The following is a 15,451-nucleotide window of genomic DNA, read 5'->3' as shown; positions in this document are numbered from 1 at the left end:
GCTTTTTTTATTTGTTTTGCTTTTCAGTAGAACCTGCCAGAAAGTCTAGTTAATAGTAAGAAAATGTCCCCAGTTACCTGCCCCCCACCTTCCCAAAAAGAGATGATAAAAATTCACAAAAATCCAGCACTGACACATCAAACAGAGAGGGCTATGCTAAGAAGGTATTATTAACATCCAAAAGGATGCAGGTCTGACTCATTAACTGGCTATAAACAGAAAGCCTTTCCCATTAAACGGACTACTTAAGGAATGCAGAATCCAGCCGCTTTCCAGATAATGCTGCCCTGGTGCCTCCATAGGTTCTTTCCTGTAACCAGCCCCTGAAGAGCTAAGCATGAGATAAAAGGTGGAGGCAAGGAGGAGAGCTGCACAAAACACAACTCGAAGAGAACTCTTCTCACTTTACACTAAGAATCTTATCAAAGCAAATATGAATAATTTATCTTTATAAAAATTTAGCAGGAAAGAAAGGGAGAAGCAAGATCTTGTAAGTTGCACGTTATAACACAGTTGCAACAGTGCAAAGATCTGAGCAACGCAATAACCTGGTCTGTTATCACTCGCGTAGAAGGAAATCTTCTTGAAATTAAATACAGAAAACTGCAAAATGAAGCAAGTCAAATTCTATTAAGTTTTCCACAAATGGGTATGCGAGAAAGTGACTTACAAGGCTGGTTAAATAAATACATAAATTGTCAGCACACATTTGACGGATTTTGAACTATGAAAACAATTGTACAGGCATAAAGTATATGTTAGCTAGCAATAAATTTATATTAAATACGAATTAAACATTAATAAAGCATTTGCTTTGAGAAAGAAAAGCCCACTTGTTGTAAATTGGTAGGCAAAAGACCTAATTTAAAAAATATGAAGAAACCTGTTCATTTTAACTAAAATTTGTCATTAGAAGTGAACGTATTCTACATACAGATTCAGTTGTTATACATTATATATATATATATGGACTAGATATAATATATATAGATATATATAGAGAGAGATAATAGATATATCTGAACTAGAGAGAAGTGATATATGGTTAAATATTTCAGCCAAGAGTTTCACATGGTTGGTTTCATGATTTCTCCACCCTGTCCCCACAGAGAACAAAATGCAGATCTATCCCATCAGTCAAAGCAACGATCTTGCTGCTCTGCAGTTGCTATTTCTCCAAAGGTTTGTTCCAATGATTGATGTCAGCAATTACATCCAGCCCTAGGTCTCATGTCTCACCAGGTACAGCATCTGCTTGCAAATGCATATTAGAAAGTCACAAGTCGCCAGTCGCCCTCATACCCAGCCCAGAGGCAGAGGGAAGCAGCAATACACCAGCAGCACTGCAGAGCTCTTGAGCTCATTCCAAGCTGCAGGAAGGGAACAAGCTGGTGCCTCTGACAGAGGCATAACTGTTGGGCATCAGGAATTGGCTGTGACCACAGAGTAGGAAAAAATGCCACAATGTAGAAGAGATGAAAAATCTGGAGAGAGACTGCATGTGGTCACCAGCCCTGCAAACACTGATGAGAGGAGTGATCATGAGCCCTGATGTGTCATTGTTACGGGGCAACGTGCCACCCCATGCACAACAGCCACCAGCCATATTCAAAGATACAGCTGCGCAATTGTGCATTGAGCACAGGTCAATTTTCTGTACCAGTTAGTAATAAAAATTTAAATAAACCGGAGGCTTTCTCTTGTGCGTACAAGGTAAATAATTTCCAATTTGCCCTAATACCACCTTGCAAAGCTTTTGCAATTCATAAAACAATTAAGGAGGCTTGATGGGCTCCACTCATCCTCTGTGAGCACAGACAGGCAGTGTCTAGTTCTTCCACCCCTGGGGCTGGTGCTAATAGCACTGCAGAAGAGAGGTGCCTCTCAGATGGATGCTGCAATGAGGAGCCTCCAAGCTCAGAGAACAACATCCACTTAACAGGGATGATGAATCAGGGGTAGGTAGAGTGCTGGAGAGATCCTACCTTCCAGTGCTGTCCAAGTACCACACAAACAAGGCTACAACACACAATTTGGACAAGGACACAAGCAGCCTTCTCCCCCACCCCAATCTGCTGTTCTGATGCTTTGACACAGGTGAGCATCTAAACTGTCCCAGTCTTTCAAAGAGAGCTCAGTCCTACTGTTTGCTGTCCAGGCTGGAAATTTCCAGTTACGTTAATGACAGCCTGTCAACTCAGCACTCCTGGATAACACTCTTACTGCACTCCTGTTGGTGGACTAATCCTAAAGAGCCTGGACAGTATCTCACTGCAAGGGAAAGGCTGACACAATGCTGCAACTATATACATTACTCTCTATAACTACCTGAAGGGAAGTTATAGCCAGGTGGGGATTGGTCTCTTCTCCCAGGCAGTTAGCAATAGGACAAGGGGGCATGGGCTTAAACTCTGCCAGGGGAAATTTAGGCTGGATATTAGAAAGAAATTCTTTACAGAGAGAGTGGTCAGGCATTGGAATGGCTGCCCAGGTGGACTCGCCGTCCCTGGAGGTTTTTAAACTGAGATTGGACATGGCACTTAGTGCCATGATCTAATAAACGGACTAGAGTTGGACCAAGGGTTGGACTCGATGATCTCTGAGGTCTTTTCCAACCCAGTCGATTCTGTGATTCTGTGATCACCTTACTTAATCCATGACTACATTTTGCACAAGACAGAATGAATTGAGAAAACTACCTGAATTTAAATAACTCCAGTTCTAAATATGCAAGGTAACCAATAGCCTCATTTTTTCCTGAGCTCTTTCCCCATGCTTTTTGAAATCTTTGCCATCAGGCCACTCAATAACAAATCAAACTCCCCTCTCTCTTTCTAAAGGCAGCTCTTCCCCACACCCTGCCAGATATTGCTTCTCCTTCCTCCTGTCCTTAACGCTCACTGTTCCTTCCAAATCTCACAGATCATACGCACATTTCTGTCTGACATGGGCTTTGTGAACGTCACCAGTGATGCTGCAGAAGCGGCACGGGGATGGGAATTGTCTGACTGGGGACAATGCTGGCACAGGTCGGCACATTCTCCCCCAGCCACTAACACAACCCCTGAACTGACACACAGGAAGCTTCTGAAACATCCTCCTGCTGACAACAGGAGCGGGAAAGGTGTGTCAAGACAGACAGCTTTCAATGTTGTACTCTGTGTATATTTTTGATCCTTCAGAAAGCAACCAGCTCCTCCATCCATGGCCTGGATGTTTTCCAGAGTTATAAATGAAACATGCTGGGAAGTGGTGCATATCCTGTATTTTTACATAGTCTCTTTACTGTCTTCCTGCATTTTTACAATGAAAGTTAACATTTGATTGCTTTGACAGTCTCAGAAGGCTTCAGCTTACTCCTAGTGATACCTGTCAAATGTCATAATTATGCAGGTGTAAAACACATTCATAGATAAACAGTTAAGTAATTGCTGACAGGAAGATGGGAAAAAATCACCAGAAAGGAGTGAAGGTTTTACACTGGGGTCCCATAATGCTATTCTTCCAAACAAATTGAAACATCACCAATAAGAAAAGTTGCTGCTCAGCAATGTTGGAAAAAAACTAAACTTCTAAAAGGTAATTCAAAAACTCAGATATGAACAGACACCAATAATGTGCAGAATAAAAAGCATTTCAGAATACTTATCAGGTGTTATCATGTCATATTCCATTACTGAATTATGAAAAATTTCACATTGTACATATTCTTTAGAAAATAGCATCAAAATTCATAAGAAAAACAAAAGTTTAAGAGAGAAATAGAAAGAAACCAAAAGTTTAAAAAATTTGAATTATAAAAGTTTGAAAAACAAAATTGTGAAAATAAATTTTGAATAAACACTTGTACATCTAGAGCTTTCCTGGCAAGCACAGAAAAGCATCCCTATGTTTAAGTCTGTAATCACCTTCACAGTGAAAGGAAATGGCAGTTCCCATAGCGAAGCATGCCAGCTGCAACCTTATCTCAGTGAGAAGCAGCCAGTAAGTTTAAGGGGTAACAACATAAGTATGGAAGGAAAAAAACCCTTTGTTGGTCTGAAGGTGTACAAACAAAATCTGCTCTGACAGAGACACATCTAGTGAGAACAGAAAAATCCATCTTGTAGAATCCTGCTTACATTTGCACACAGTGATTTAAAAAGGAATCTAAGCAACTGAAACTTCACAATGTGCTAAATTAGACTTATAGCATCAATATGTTGAAGTCAGTCTGACTCCTTCAGGAAGCTGATCAGACAGGCCTTGCTGTGTGCAGCACCACAGGACAAGTCAAGTTTGTACTCAACAAAACCACCTGTATGGAAACTGCATAAGCAGCCCAAAAGTCATATATAGTAAATGTACCCGACTATGCAATACTTCAGACATGGGTGAGTGCAGCATTGCCTAATCATAAGAGTATGCAATAGGTCGATACAGTGACTTGTGTGTACTTCATGTATGCTGATGCCTCAGTATGTGAAACCATAAACCTTGGCAGCAGTTGTCCTGTAAACCTGGGGCACAGAGAGAACTGTGCTCTAAAGCTGACTTCCAAACCTTTTTATGGTACAACCCCACTGGTTAAAGCTAAATGGCATATAGCAGAACCACATTTGTGATAAAAACTATGCCAAGTTACATAATCAAGACAATCCTTAACACATTGAAAAAAAAAATGAAATGCAAACTAGTCAAGTTAAAGCCTGTGAAACAGATAAGAGTTTGAGGTTACGACTGGGTACTGTCAGCTTAGGTGAAAGTCTACCATATCAAAGGGCAGGCCAGCTAGGCCACAGAAACAATTGATAAGGCACACACCATCAAGAATTCTAAGCAATAAAGGAACGACGGTTGTATGTTTTGTTAAGCTACAAGAGCAATTCTAGATGACAGTGAAGAAACATGGTCCTTTATGCAACACAGGACTACCAGTGAAACAAACTGGATTGAAACAACTGTCCCACACATGAAGTTTGGGACTTCCACAGCAACCCCTAATGGTGTTGAATTGTGTCACACAATTGCTCACTTTTTCGGTGGCATATTAATATGATGCTCAAGGTTTTCTGCTTATTTCATGTGGACTTCCATACTGTTATAGAAGTGGTAGCAGATACTTGAATACTGCCAAGCATCATTTTCCCTTGATTTAGGAAGCAGAGAGGGAGAAAGATGAGCCTGATTTTTCTTGGTGGAGAAAACAGGGAGCTGGAATTCAAAATGGAGAAGCAGGAGCAGGAAATTTAAGACTATCTTTGATTTTATCAGACTTTCTGTGTAAACTGAGACTTAAATATTTTGTGGACATCTTATGAGAAGGTTAAAGATGATGAGTTATATACTTGGTCATTCCTGCCTAGAAGTAAAAGTGCTGACTTGCAATATTTGTTTTACTCATCTGTTTTACTCATCTACATTCAAGCCTTTGCTTGCACAGATACAGAGCACTCATTGCTGTTCCTCTCTGCTAGTTCACCGATGTATCACATCGAGGAAAACAGCTCTCGCCACAATGAGTGCTTTACATGACTATATGAGCAATAAAGAGGACAAAAATCACATTCAGACACTGAACAAAGAATCCAGAAACATCTAGTATAACAGCTGACTAAACAAACATAGTTTAGATTAGACTTAAATTACTCTCTTATTCTGCCAAGGCAAGACTATGGTTGCACAGCTGACACATGTAGTGCTCATTCCAGGATTTCCACAGAAAATCCCAGGTGTGACATGTTAAAGAACTGATTATTTCCCCCTCCCACAGTCGTAAAACACACAAGTTTCCATTCTTAAGCAAAGGTCTGAAAACAGAGGGCAGCATAAGCCACACAGTGGATCGCTACCTTTTGCAACTCCACAGAAACCTCTGACAGGCACTTAAATGCAGCTGAAGAAAACAAGAAAGAAAGTTATTTACATCATGCTGGTTTGTTTTACTATTTACTCAAAGACAGGCTAATCTCTTAAACATTTTAAAAACAGGGTTCAGTTCTTCACAGAATTTTCATTTTATTGAAAAAAAAAAATCTAATTCCTTCCTCCTCCTGCTACCTTAAGTCTTTCGACTGAAAATTATATTATGACATGACTGAGCAACCTTAAGAAGCAAAACTAGCAGCTAAATACTTTACTTACAGCCCAAACCACTCAGTTTTTAAACACGACCAGCTTGAAGAGCTATAGCTATTATGAAACATTTCTTCACTCATGAACTTCAATAGAATACGAGTCTATTCATTATTACTTTGTGGAAAGCAATTAAAATCAAGAAATAAGGCTTTTTCTCAGGAGTGCCAAAGCACTACTTAGACCGTGCAACCATAGTCATTTGCAGCCATAGCAGCAGGATGATAGAAATCCCAACCCCACTAGTTTTAAAGAGAAAAAATTCCAAACAGTACTTCCAGACTTAAAGCATGGGTTTAACAGGCGTTGTAATAGGAGAGTTTGGGACTCACTGCCACTCAAAAGCACTGAAACAGGTCCCCAGCACATCAGGATGATGACCTGTCCAGTCCAGCAAAAGTAGTTGGTGAGCTTGGTTATTTTCAAGTCCTGCAACTCACCTCTGCTGATGCGCTGCTTCTCTCCAGAGAGAATGCCAGGGCTGTCGATGATACTGATGCTTTTCAGTACCTGGTTAGGTAACTGAGAGCACATGAACCTGCAGGAAAGGAGAGAAAAATGTTAACAATAGCTCTAGCTCATTTGTAGTTTGTCCCTTGACAGCTCCCCTTTATTTATCTGCTTTTAGAAAGACTCAAGGTGTCTTATGTTTGGCAACCATACATGTTTAAGAAAATTAAATGTAAACAGACAGCTTCTCAAAAAAAGAAAACACAGGAAAACCTCGTAAAACTGTATGTCTAAGGACTAAAATTAGTATATACAAGAAACAATCCTTCATGTACTCCAAATTCTGCCCAAATTCAAAGAGATTCAAAAGAAAAGGGAAGCAGGTAGAAAGCCATAATGACAATATGTTTATATTCCAGTTACTGGCAAGTCAGCCTCTCAGCTCCTCCAGCCGTGTTTGAGCAGTCCCCGTCTCTAACCCACCACCCTCCTTAGGTGGGGCTTGCAAAGGACTGAAAAACAACAGTATTTCTCACACAAAGCGAGCAAAAGCCTTCACGCTGCCAGAATCAAGAGTTCAAATTACACACAGCAGGCACTAAACAATAACCTCCTGCCTCTGCAATGGGAGACGAATTCAATGGTGGTATTATGAAAAATAAATAATTCACGGGGCCTTTGAGAGTTGTGCAGAATACTTCATGTGTTAAATCCAAACTACTCTGATGCTTCTGGGACAGTTCATGACTGAAGAACTTCCCTTCATCATAAACTGCCTTTAACAGATCTGCATAAGAGTTTAATCTTCTTATCGGGTGGCAGCTGAAGACTGTACTAACACACTCAGCGTAACCCACCCTGCTCCTGAGAAGCTGAGGAGCTCAGGGGCCCTTCTCCGGGAGGCAGCCCGGCATAGGCCTGCATTGCAGGCTCAGGCTGTAAGATGGTTGCCCTGCCTTAACCCATCACTTCAGGAGGCACGCCATCTCGAGAAATAGGGTCCCGCCGACAAGCAAATTTTAACTGTGCCAAGGACAAACAAGAACTTTAAGACCAAAGATAAATCTGAGTTAGGAAGAGTTCTGGCAGTCAAATACTAGATACAAAATGTAAGATATATTAAAATTTGGAAGCTACTGTTGGACAGATAATGATCCAGATGATTAAAAAGAAATTAGGAAGAAAAAAAAATGCTTACACCTCACTTGACCTTGTAAATAACGAGTCTGTAACAAAGGCACAAAGCATCCCTTCTTGGGTAGGACAGAAGCAGCAGCATCAGCCATGCCCCTTCCCGAAACCCAGGAGAGGATAAGGAAACAGCAGCTGATATAACCCTAGGGTATGTAAACCACAATACCCTTTTTTTTTTTTGTGGAACATCAGGTGTAGAAAATATCACATATCCTGGATGAAACTTTTCCATTAAGGCTAATTTTCTACAAGCTTAGAAGATGCTTTTGAGCAGTGAGGTAATATTGAATAAAATAACATTTTTTGAACTTTCCAAAACCTAAATGAAACACTACATTAAAGCAAAAAACTCACATTTTGTAGATGCATAGCACATGTGAATAAGTGACAAAGAAAATACATTTGACCACATCAATCATTACAAAAATTTACATCACTAGTATATATAACATGAAGTAGCTTTCACAGGTTTGGAACATTGTAAAGGCTGAATTTTTTTAATCATTATTTCACTTTAAAAAGCCCAGCACCTCCTTAGTATCACTGAGATGTTTCTAGGCCTATCTTACAAGACAACAGGCACCATTATTTCAGCTGAACAATAAATATGGCAGTATCTCGACTTAGGCACCACCCAAACTGGGACAGCTGGAAAAGGCTGAGCAAAAAATATAGATCTACAGGCCTCAGAAACTGAAAGACATTGCAGTCTTCGCAGCAGTCATTAGTGGCAAAGTGAAAAGGAAAGTATATAGGAACTAGAAGTGTACATGAACTAGAAGGATCAACTCAGAATTAATGACTGTAGCTTTTAGAATATATCCATAAACTAAAGACTACAGAAGGGTTAAAAATCTTGGTAACTAATATTACAGACAACTTAAAACTGTAAGGCTAATTGTATAAGAATATCTCTTTTCGACTTTGAAATCTGGTTCTGAGCTACTATTTCTTACATGGCCTGTATGATTTTTCAGTTCTGCCTCATGAAAAACAAAAATACATACTGTCTACCTTAATGACAACAGACATTCGCCAAAAAAAAGCTTTATAAAAATAGTTGTGTGAATGAGATTACTGTAACTGTTTGTGACACATTAAACCCCCAATACTGACATGTTTTTAATGAAAAACTTGCATTTGTTCAGCCAGGAGAAGGCTCTGGGGAGACTTTATTGCGTCCTTTCAGGACTTAAAAGGACCTGTAAGAAAGAAGCGGACAGACTTTTTAGCAGGGGCTGTTACGACAGGACAAGGGGTAATGGTTTTAAACTAAAAGAGGGAGATTCAGATTAGACATGAGGAAAATTGTTTTTACAATGAGGGTGGTGAAACACTGGTCCAGGTTGACCAGAGAGGTGGTAAATGCCCCATACCTGGAAACATTCAAGGCCAAGCTGAACGGGGCTCTGAGCAACCTGATGCAGTTGAAGATGTCCCTGCTCATTGTATGGGGGTTGGACTAGATGACCTTTGAAGGTCCCTTCCAACCCAGACTATTCTATGATTCTACAATTATTATAAAACTATTGTTAAAGAAAACCAGTGATATTAAACTATCCTCGCAAAAGTTACATTGTTTGCAAAAATGAAATCATCAATTTTGTAATAATCTGTTGATTTTACTATTTTTTTAGATTAACTTTGGATGACTCAAAGAATCTAGTAAGAATGTATACTCCTTTTTGTGTCCATTCAGATATCCCTTAGAATAGAGCAGGACCACGTGTTTCTTCTCAGCAGCACCAATTTACCTCCATGATCTTCAGGCACCCTGCAATATTCTTTCCTCACTTACTTTAACCAGCATCCAAGGGAACACTAGGTCCTGTCCCCGTGTCCTTCCCCATACACCTTTCCTTAAAAGTACACAGGAGAAATAAGACAAGATTTTACACTCAGGAGCCTTACAGAGACATTTATCACAAGCAGTAAGATATGGGGAAGAAATAAGAAAGGATCATGGAAAAAAAAAGAGGCAAGGTAACATCAATAAATCAATATGGGTAATTAGTAAGTACAAGCCTTGATTGTGCTACTGTGTTCTTGTTTTCAGTTTCTCCATTACCTCAGTCGCTATTTCCTTTCATATTGTGTTTAGATGAAAAGGGCACTTGACTTCACAGTCTAAATGTCTGTAGCCTTGTAAAAGTAATATCTTAAGTTTTTCCACAAAACAAAACAGTGGGATTATGAAATCATTAAAAAAAAAAAAACAGCAAACGGGGCTGAGGGGAAGAAAGAAGTACAGATAAAAATATTAAAATGGAAGTAAAGAAATGTAATATTTGGTATAAAACATTGTCACTGCCACTATGGCAAATGAGAGAGAGCAAAGTAAAATATGTAGTACTATTGCCAATAAAGATGACACAGAGAATTTACTCAAAGATACTGAAATAAAGCCCAAGGCATTTTCAGCTATGTAAAGTAGGAAAGAGAAATTAGTTGACAGTTTTGAAAAAACAGAAGCAGCAATATGAGCAGAGGGGCAGAAGAAGCCTGGTGTGAGGGGAATATAAGTACCCAGATCTCCACTGCAAAACTAAGGAGCAAATGTCAATGTTGGTTAAGATAAGGTCGTTTACAGCACTGCACTATACTAATACCACAGTTACCAAAAGAAATGGAATAATTTAGTCAGTTACTTGGAATGTACATCTTTTTAGATGGCAAAAAATCTTGATTGCCTAAGATTCAGGACCTGACACAACTAGCTAGACTGATAATTTAGCAAAAAAATTATGTAACCCAGTCATCCAAACATTTAGTATTGCTGCATGTTCTGTGTCAATATTTCAATATTTCACAAAATACTATTTGCAGTGTAATATAATTAACTTTTCATAGACGGCACAATGGTGGGCAAAGGAAGAAATAGAATAATGAACTGGAGGACACAACTTAGCCAACAATCTCACAGAAAAGGATCTTGGACAACAAAATTATTATTAAAAATAGGACTTGACCACAGCTTCACACAGTACATGTTCTTATCTCAGCAAAGCGATAGCCAAGGCAACTATAAGCAGCTATAAACTTTCTGCTGTGAATAAGCACAGTGAGAGATAAGGCTGTACATGATGAACTTTTAACACATATGCCAGTGTTTATCGGCCAAACAGGAAAGTTTATTGTTAAAAGAGAACCAATTTAGATTAATTGGCTTGCGAAACTAGGCCTCTATGTCAAGCCATCATCAAATACAGGAAGAAAACAAGGTGATTACTCACACAATGTGAGCAAAGTTATTAATAACTTTTAACTGAAAATATTTAGCCTGCTACTTAAGTTACCCATGGCAATATTCAGTCCCTGAACAACTCTCCCCTTTTTTGCAAATACCCAGCAGCCATCCAGAAGCTAACGCTATCATTCTGGTCTGTGGGACTGCTTGAAGATCAGCTACTTAAAATTAAACACTTAACAGCCTAAACATGTACTTTATACAGAAGGCATATTCAAATATTCTCCATTCTTGTGGGACTTTTTGAAAATCCCAGTAATTCACAACTTTAAAGAGTTATACCAAGAACAGAGACCAGCATAAAGGAACAAGACAAAGGGAAAAGATTAAAAACTACCATTCAAAAAAGGGAAAGATAAGAGTACTAATCTATCAGTTTTACTGAGCAGGAAGATTTATGCCCAAATTGATCCTGAGTTTCAGCTGGCATAATGCCTTACAAAGAAGTTAGCTGGTGGAGCATTTCAGCAGTTTTCTGTGAACTGGAACAATGATTTTCTGTTCTGATAACTGAATACATAAAAAATATACATAAAAAGGTAAGGAGTATTCGTAAGTTTTACCAACTGTACACAACTCGATGTTAGTACTACCCTACCTAGTATTGCCTTTTGTTTTTTAATTCACTTGAACTGCCACCACTACTGTTTGTATTTGAATATTTATTCCATGCTGTTCAAAACAAATACAGCTGAAAAAACTTAATAGAAAACACTGATGCATGAAGATGGTATCAAGTAGAAATTCAAAAATAAAAATCAAAAGACAGCAAGCAAACAGGTCTTACCTGTTCAGGAAAGCATTTCCAAAGCGGCTCAGTTTGCGGAATGGCTTCTTAGGATCCACAACTAGGGCATTTCCAGGAACACTTCCTTCTGAATCTCCGTACATCACAGCAATAAAAGAATCCGTGGTGGGCTCTGGACCAATCCGCATGCCTGGAAAGTCTTGTTCAAGCAGGTATCTAGAGATGGAGAATACATAAAGAAATTGAATGGAATGACTGGGAACTACAGCAAAACAAATACCTGTAATTCACTCGAAAATTCCCAAGGATAGGCACACTCTAGAATAATAAAGTTCGATTTTTCCTGCATTTCATTATTTCTATTAAGTAGAGAGGAAAAAAAAAAAAAACAACCACCACAATTGAATTCCAGTTTTTCACAACTAGATAAAACAATAAATTAAATCTCTTTACAAAAACAGGGTGGAAGTGTTCCATCAACCGCAGCACCTGAACCACCCAAGCAAATGCCTCTACCAATGATCCCAGTGGTGTGGGTTACAGTACAAGACATTGCTGCTTTTGTGTGTGTTTTCAAGCCTATACAAGTGCTGCTGGTACTAAAAGGGAGCGGTGTGAAACAGCACAAGCAGCGTTGGTTTGCTGACAGATCTAACCCTTTGATGAACTCAGCATGATTTTAATAACTTTAACTCATCTTACCACAGACAGAGATAACACTGTTACTAGACAATACAGTTACATCTGTTTGGGGGTGTGGAAAGGATTTGTTTTGACCCACATATCAAAAAGTAATTGTTAACTAAGTCCGACTTGTAGAACTTAAAGCCTAACAGTAATGTACTTCCAAGAGGTATCAAGTCTGGCAGCACTCTACCAACAGAAACCATCTTGCATCTCCCTCCCTTTGAGTAATCCACTCAGAGATGCAGACAGCACACACCCAGTGGACCAAGTCTTGACTTTCCAGACAACACGGTCTCAAACGAAGGATGCGCGTATTTAAATGCTAAAACCTAATGGAACCGGAGCGTGTATTTACAGAAAAAGCCTGTTTGCATCTCTCCCTGGATGGCAAGAAGGAAGCAGAGAAGCCCCAAGTCTACCAAGCAAGCCTCCAGCTTACAATACTACGCTGTGGTACTGTCACTTTTCAAAAACAGCACCAGACAGCCCTGCTTAACTTTAAATCATGAGTGCTATTGTCCTCATTCACAACAGAACCATCTTGAAAATGTTTACCTCAAGACTAAGACCAAATTATTTTCAAGTATGCTGTAATTCGACATTATAAGAGCATTAAAATTCTCCAATCCAGTCAAGTCACTTAATAAGTATTAATACCACGGGTTGCATTGTCACCATGGAGTTCTTAGAAAAAACTCCACAATTTTAACCAACTACAATTTAACTTTTTACATAATTGAAGCTGGATTTAAATGCGAATTCTTCAGACACAGATCATGATCCTACATCCAATGACAGCACTAGTTCGATTTGTGCACATCTATATTAACAACATCCTTTGAATAGCAGGTCTGTTCTGGTCCTTAATCCAACAGCACTATGCCCATTCTGCTATCATTTCATAAACCAATATTGATTTGAGAGGACTTGCAGGTTGCTTTTGCTGCAAAAACCCCACATTCTACAAATTATCTGTACTTGCTGAAAAATCTCTGTTTGTCTTTAAATTAAATACCCAACCATTCACAGACTTTATAGATCAGCGCACAGAAGCTGAATTTAAGGAACTAAATATATACTATGCATTTCAAAGATCCTTTTCCACTGACCTTAGCAAACTGGCTCAAATCAGCTCAAGCTATGATCTGGGAAGCTTAAAGCATAGAATAGTTATTTACATTAGATTTACTGCAGCTTTCTGCTGCCAAACAAATGAAAAAAATGCCAAAGCTAAAAACTGTGGGAAAGAAGGAACACAAGAACAGTCACGCCAGAACATGCCAAAGTCGATTTGTTCTACTTCTAGAATAAGCTGTACCTAATACGCAGTAACAGGGAAATAAAATTAACCCCTCTCCAAAAGAAAAACAAACAAACAAAACACACCAGCACTCAAACCTCTCTGCACATGCCAGCGTGTACAATGCAGCTTTACAAATTAGATCATGGATCAAAATGAAGACAAAATTCTTTTGATAGCTCAGCAGTTGAACAATTTATGCATGGAAACTCAGAACTTTCAAATGTCATAGCAAAGTGCTAAACACGCAAAACAAAAAAAAAAAAAGTGTGTTCCTGCCGCCTCACAGAACCCCATTGCAGACTAGAGTCCTCTAAAACAGGATGCAATGGCTAACTCAAAGAGCTACTACAATTTTCCAATAAATCCATCATTGATTTCGAAACATCAATTATACTTTTAGTTTCTAAAATAAAGTTTTTAACTTGCCATGATAAAATGTTCTACTTCAAAGTCTCTCAATTCTGCTTTTCCTCCCTGCCCCTCTTTTAAAAGAGAAAGGATCTCTGAGACTCAACACTAAGTTCTTCCCTTGGTATGAACTGTCATTCCCAGACTTCTGCTGACAGAGACAGCAATTCATAAGGTGGCAACACACATAACAAGAAGCTTTCAGAGCAGCAGTGAAGAACACTCTACTCAAACACACTCAAGAGAAGTCCCAGATCCCAAGTCACAGAAAACTACATGATGGGATCTGAATGCAGAATAGGACAACTCCAGGATAACAGGATACCTGCTATGCATCGTGAAGCTCATAACCCTGCCAGGCATGGTTGTGGATGTTCAGTGGTGGTCGTCTTTTACATGACTAAAAAAAATCTCATAGCCTGCTTGTGAAGTTGTTACACCCATAACACTTGCAAAATTTCCAATGAGTTGGAAGTATGGAGCACCTTTCAGGATTTCCAACATCTGCATCTTCCGCTTGGAACTCAACAGTGCAAATTCGGATTAGCTGTTTATTGAAATGACTAAACAAGATTAAAGTGCTACTGAACTGCAATGATACTTCCAAGTTAATGTCATAGATGGAGCTTTAAATAAAACAGGCTTTTGTAGTGATAACAATCCAGGAAAGCAAGATATTCTTCCAAATACTGAGTCCCACCCAATAGCCACAGTGCTGAGCCTGGTACAGCTATTCCACAGGCACAGAAAACATTTCGCAAGGCAGGTATTTTCCATTAAGAGGGGTCACAGTTGCACATCAAGAGTCAGTACAGACTAAAATAAACTCCGGCTCTTGAGCACAGACTGTACAAGCTGTATCACACTTCTCAGCATGAAAATATCAGTTTCACTGAGCCACACAAAAGGGATGAGCAGTCTTCTGTAAACTGAAAAGCTATAAATGTTTTTCTACAGTATGCTATATTAACACGGGCAAATACCTGGATTTTCAGTATCTACAACTGCATGCCCTTCTCAAGAATTTTCAGCAAAGAGGGAGTTCAAAAAGGTTCACAGGAAGAATGCTTAAAAATAGTGAATGTCCCAAAGACCATCTAGATCAAACAACAGACATCCTGTTGACTCTTCTCCCTTTGTTTTTACCTGGGCTATAACCTTTCTGCTTTGCCAATAAACACTCATCTATGTTCCTTTGCAAGATCTACAGCCAGACTATGGGAATCTGGTTTAGGAAGTTCCAGAGATAGCAAAGATTACTCGCAGTTTTGGATACTGATAATCATCTGAAATCTAAATG

General features: G+C 39.1%; 1 protein-coding gene across 1 annotated transcript in view; it reads right to left on the bottom strand.

The window, feature by feature from the left end:
• The window catches only part of EHD4 (EH domain containing 4), a 33,845-nt gene that overhangs the window by 13,984 nt on the left and 4,410 nt on the right, over positions 1–15,451 (bottom strand). The window contains exons 2-3 of the mRNA XM_082058498.1: positions 11,793–11,969; positions 6,555–6,652 (exon numbers count right to left, since the gene is read on the bottom strand). Coding sequence (XP_081914624.1) covers positions 6,555–6,652; positions 11,793–11,969 — 275 coding nt within the window. The remainder of the gene's footprint in view (positions 1–6,554; positions 6,653–11,792; positions 11,970–15,451) is intronic.

Source organism: Streptopelia decaocto (genome assembly GCF_964273445.1).
Source record: "Streptopelia decaocto genome assembly, chromosome: 7".
NCBI classification, from domain to species: domain Eukaryota; kingdom Metazoa; phylum Chordata; class Aves; order Columbiformes; family Columbidae; genus Streptopelia; species Streptopelia decaocto.
Note: the sequence above shows the minus strand (reverse complement) of the source record. Positions and strands in the feature narration are given on the sequence as shown.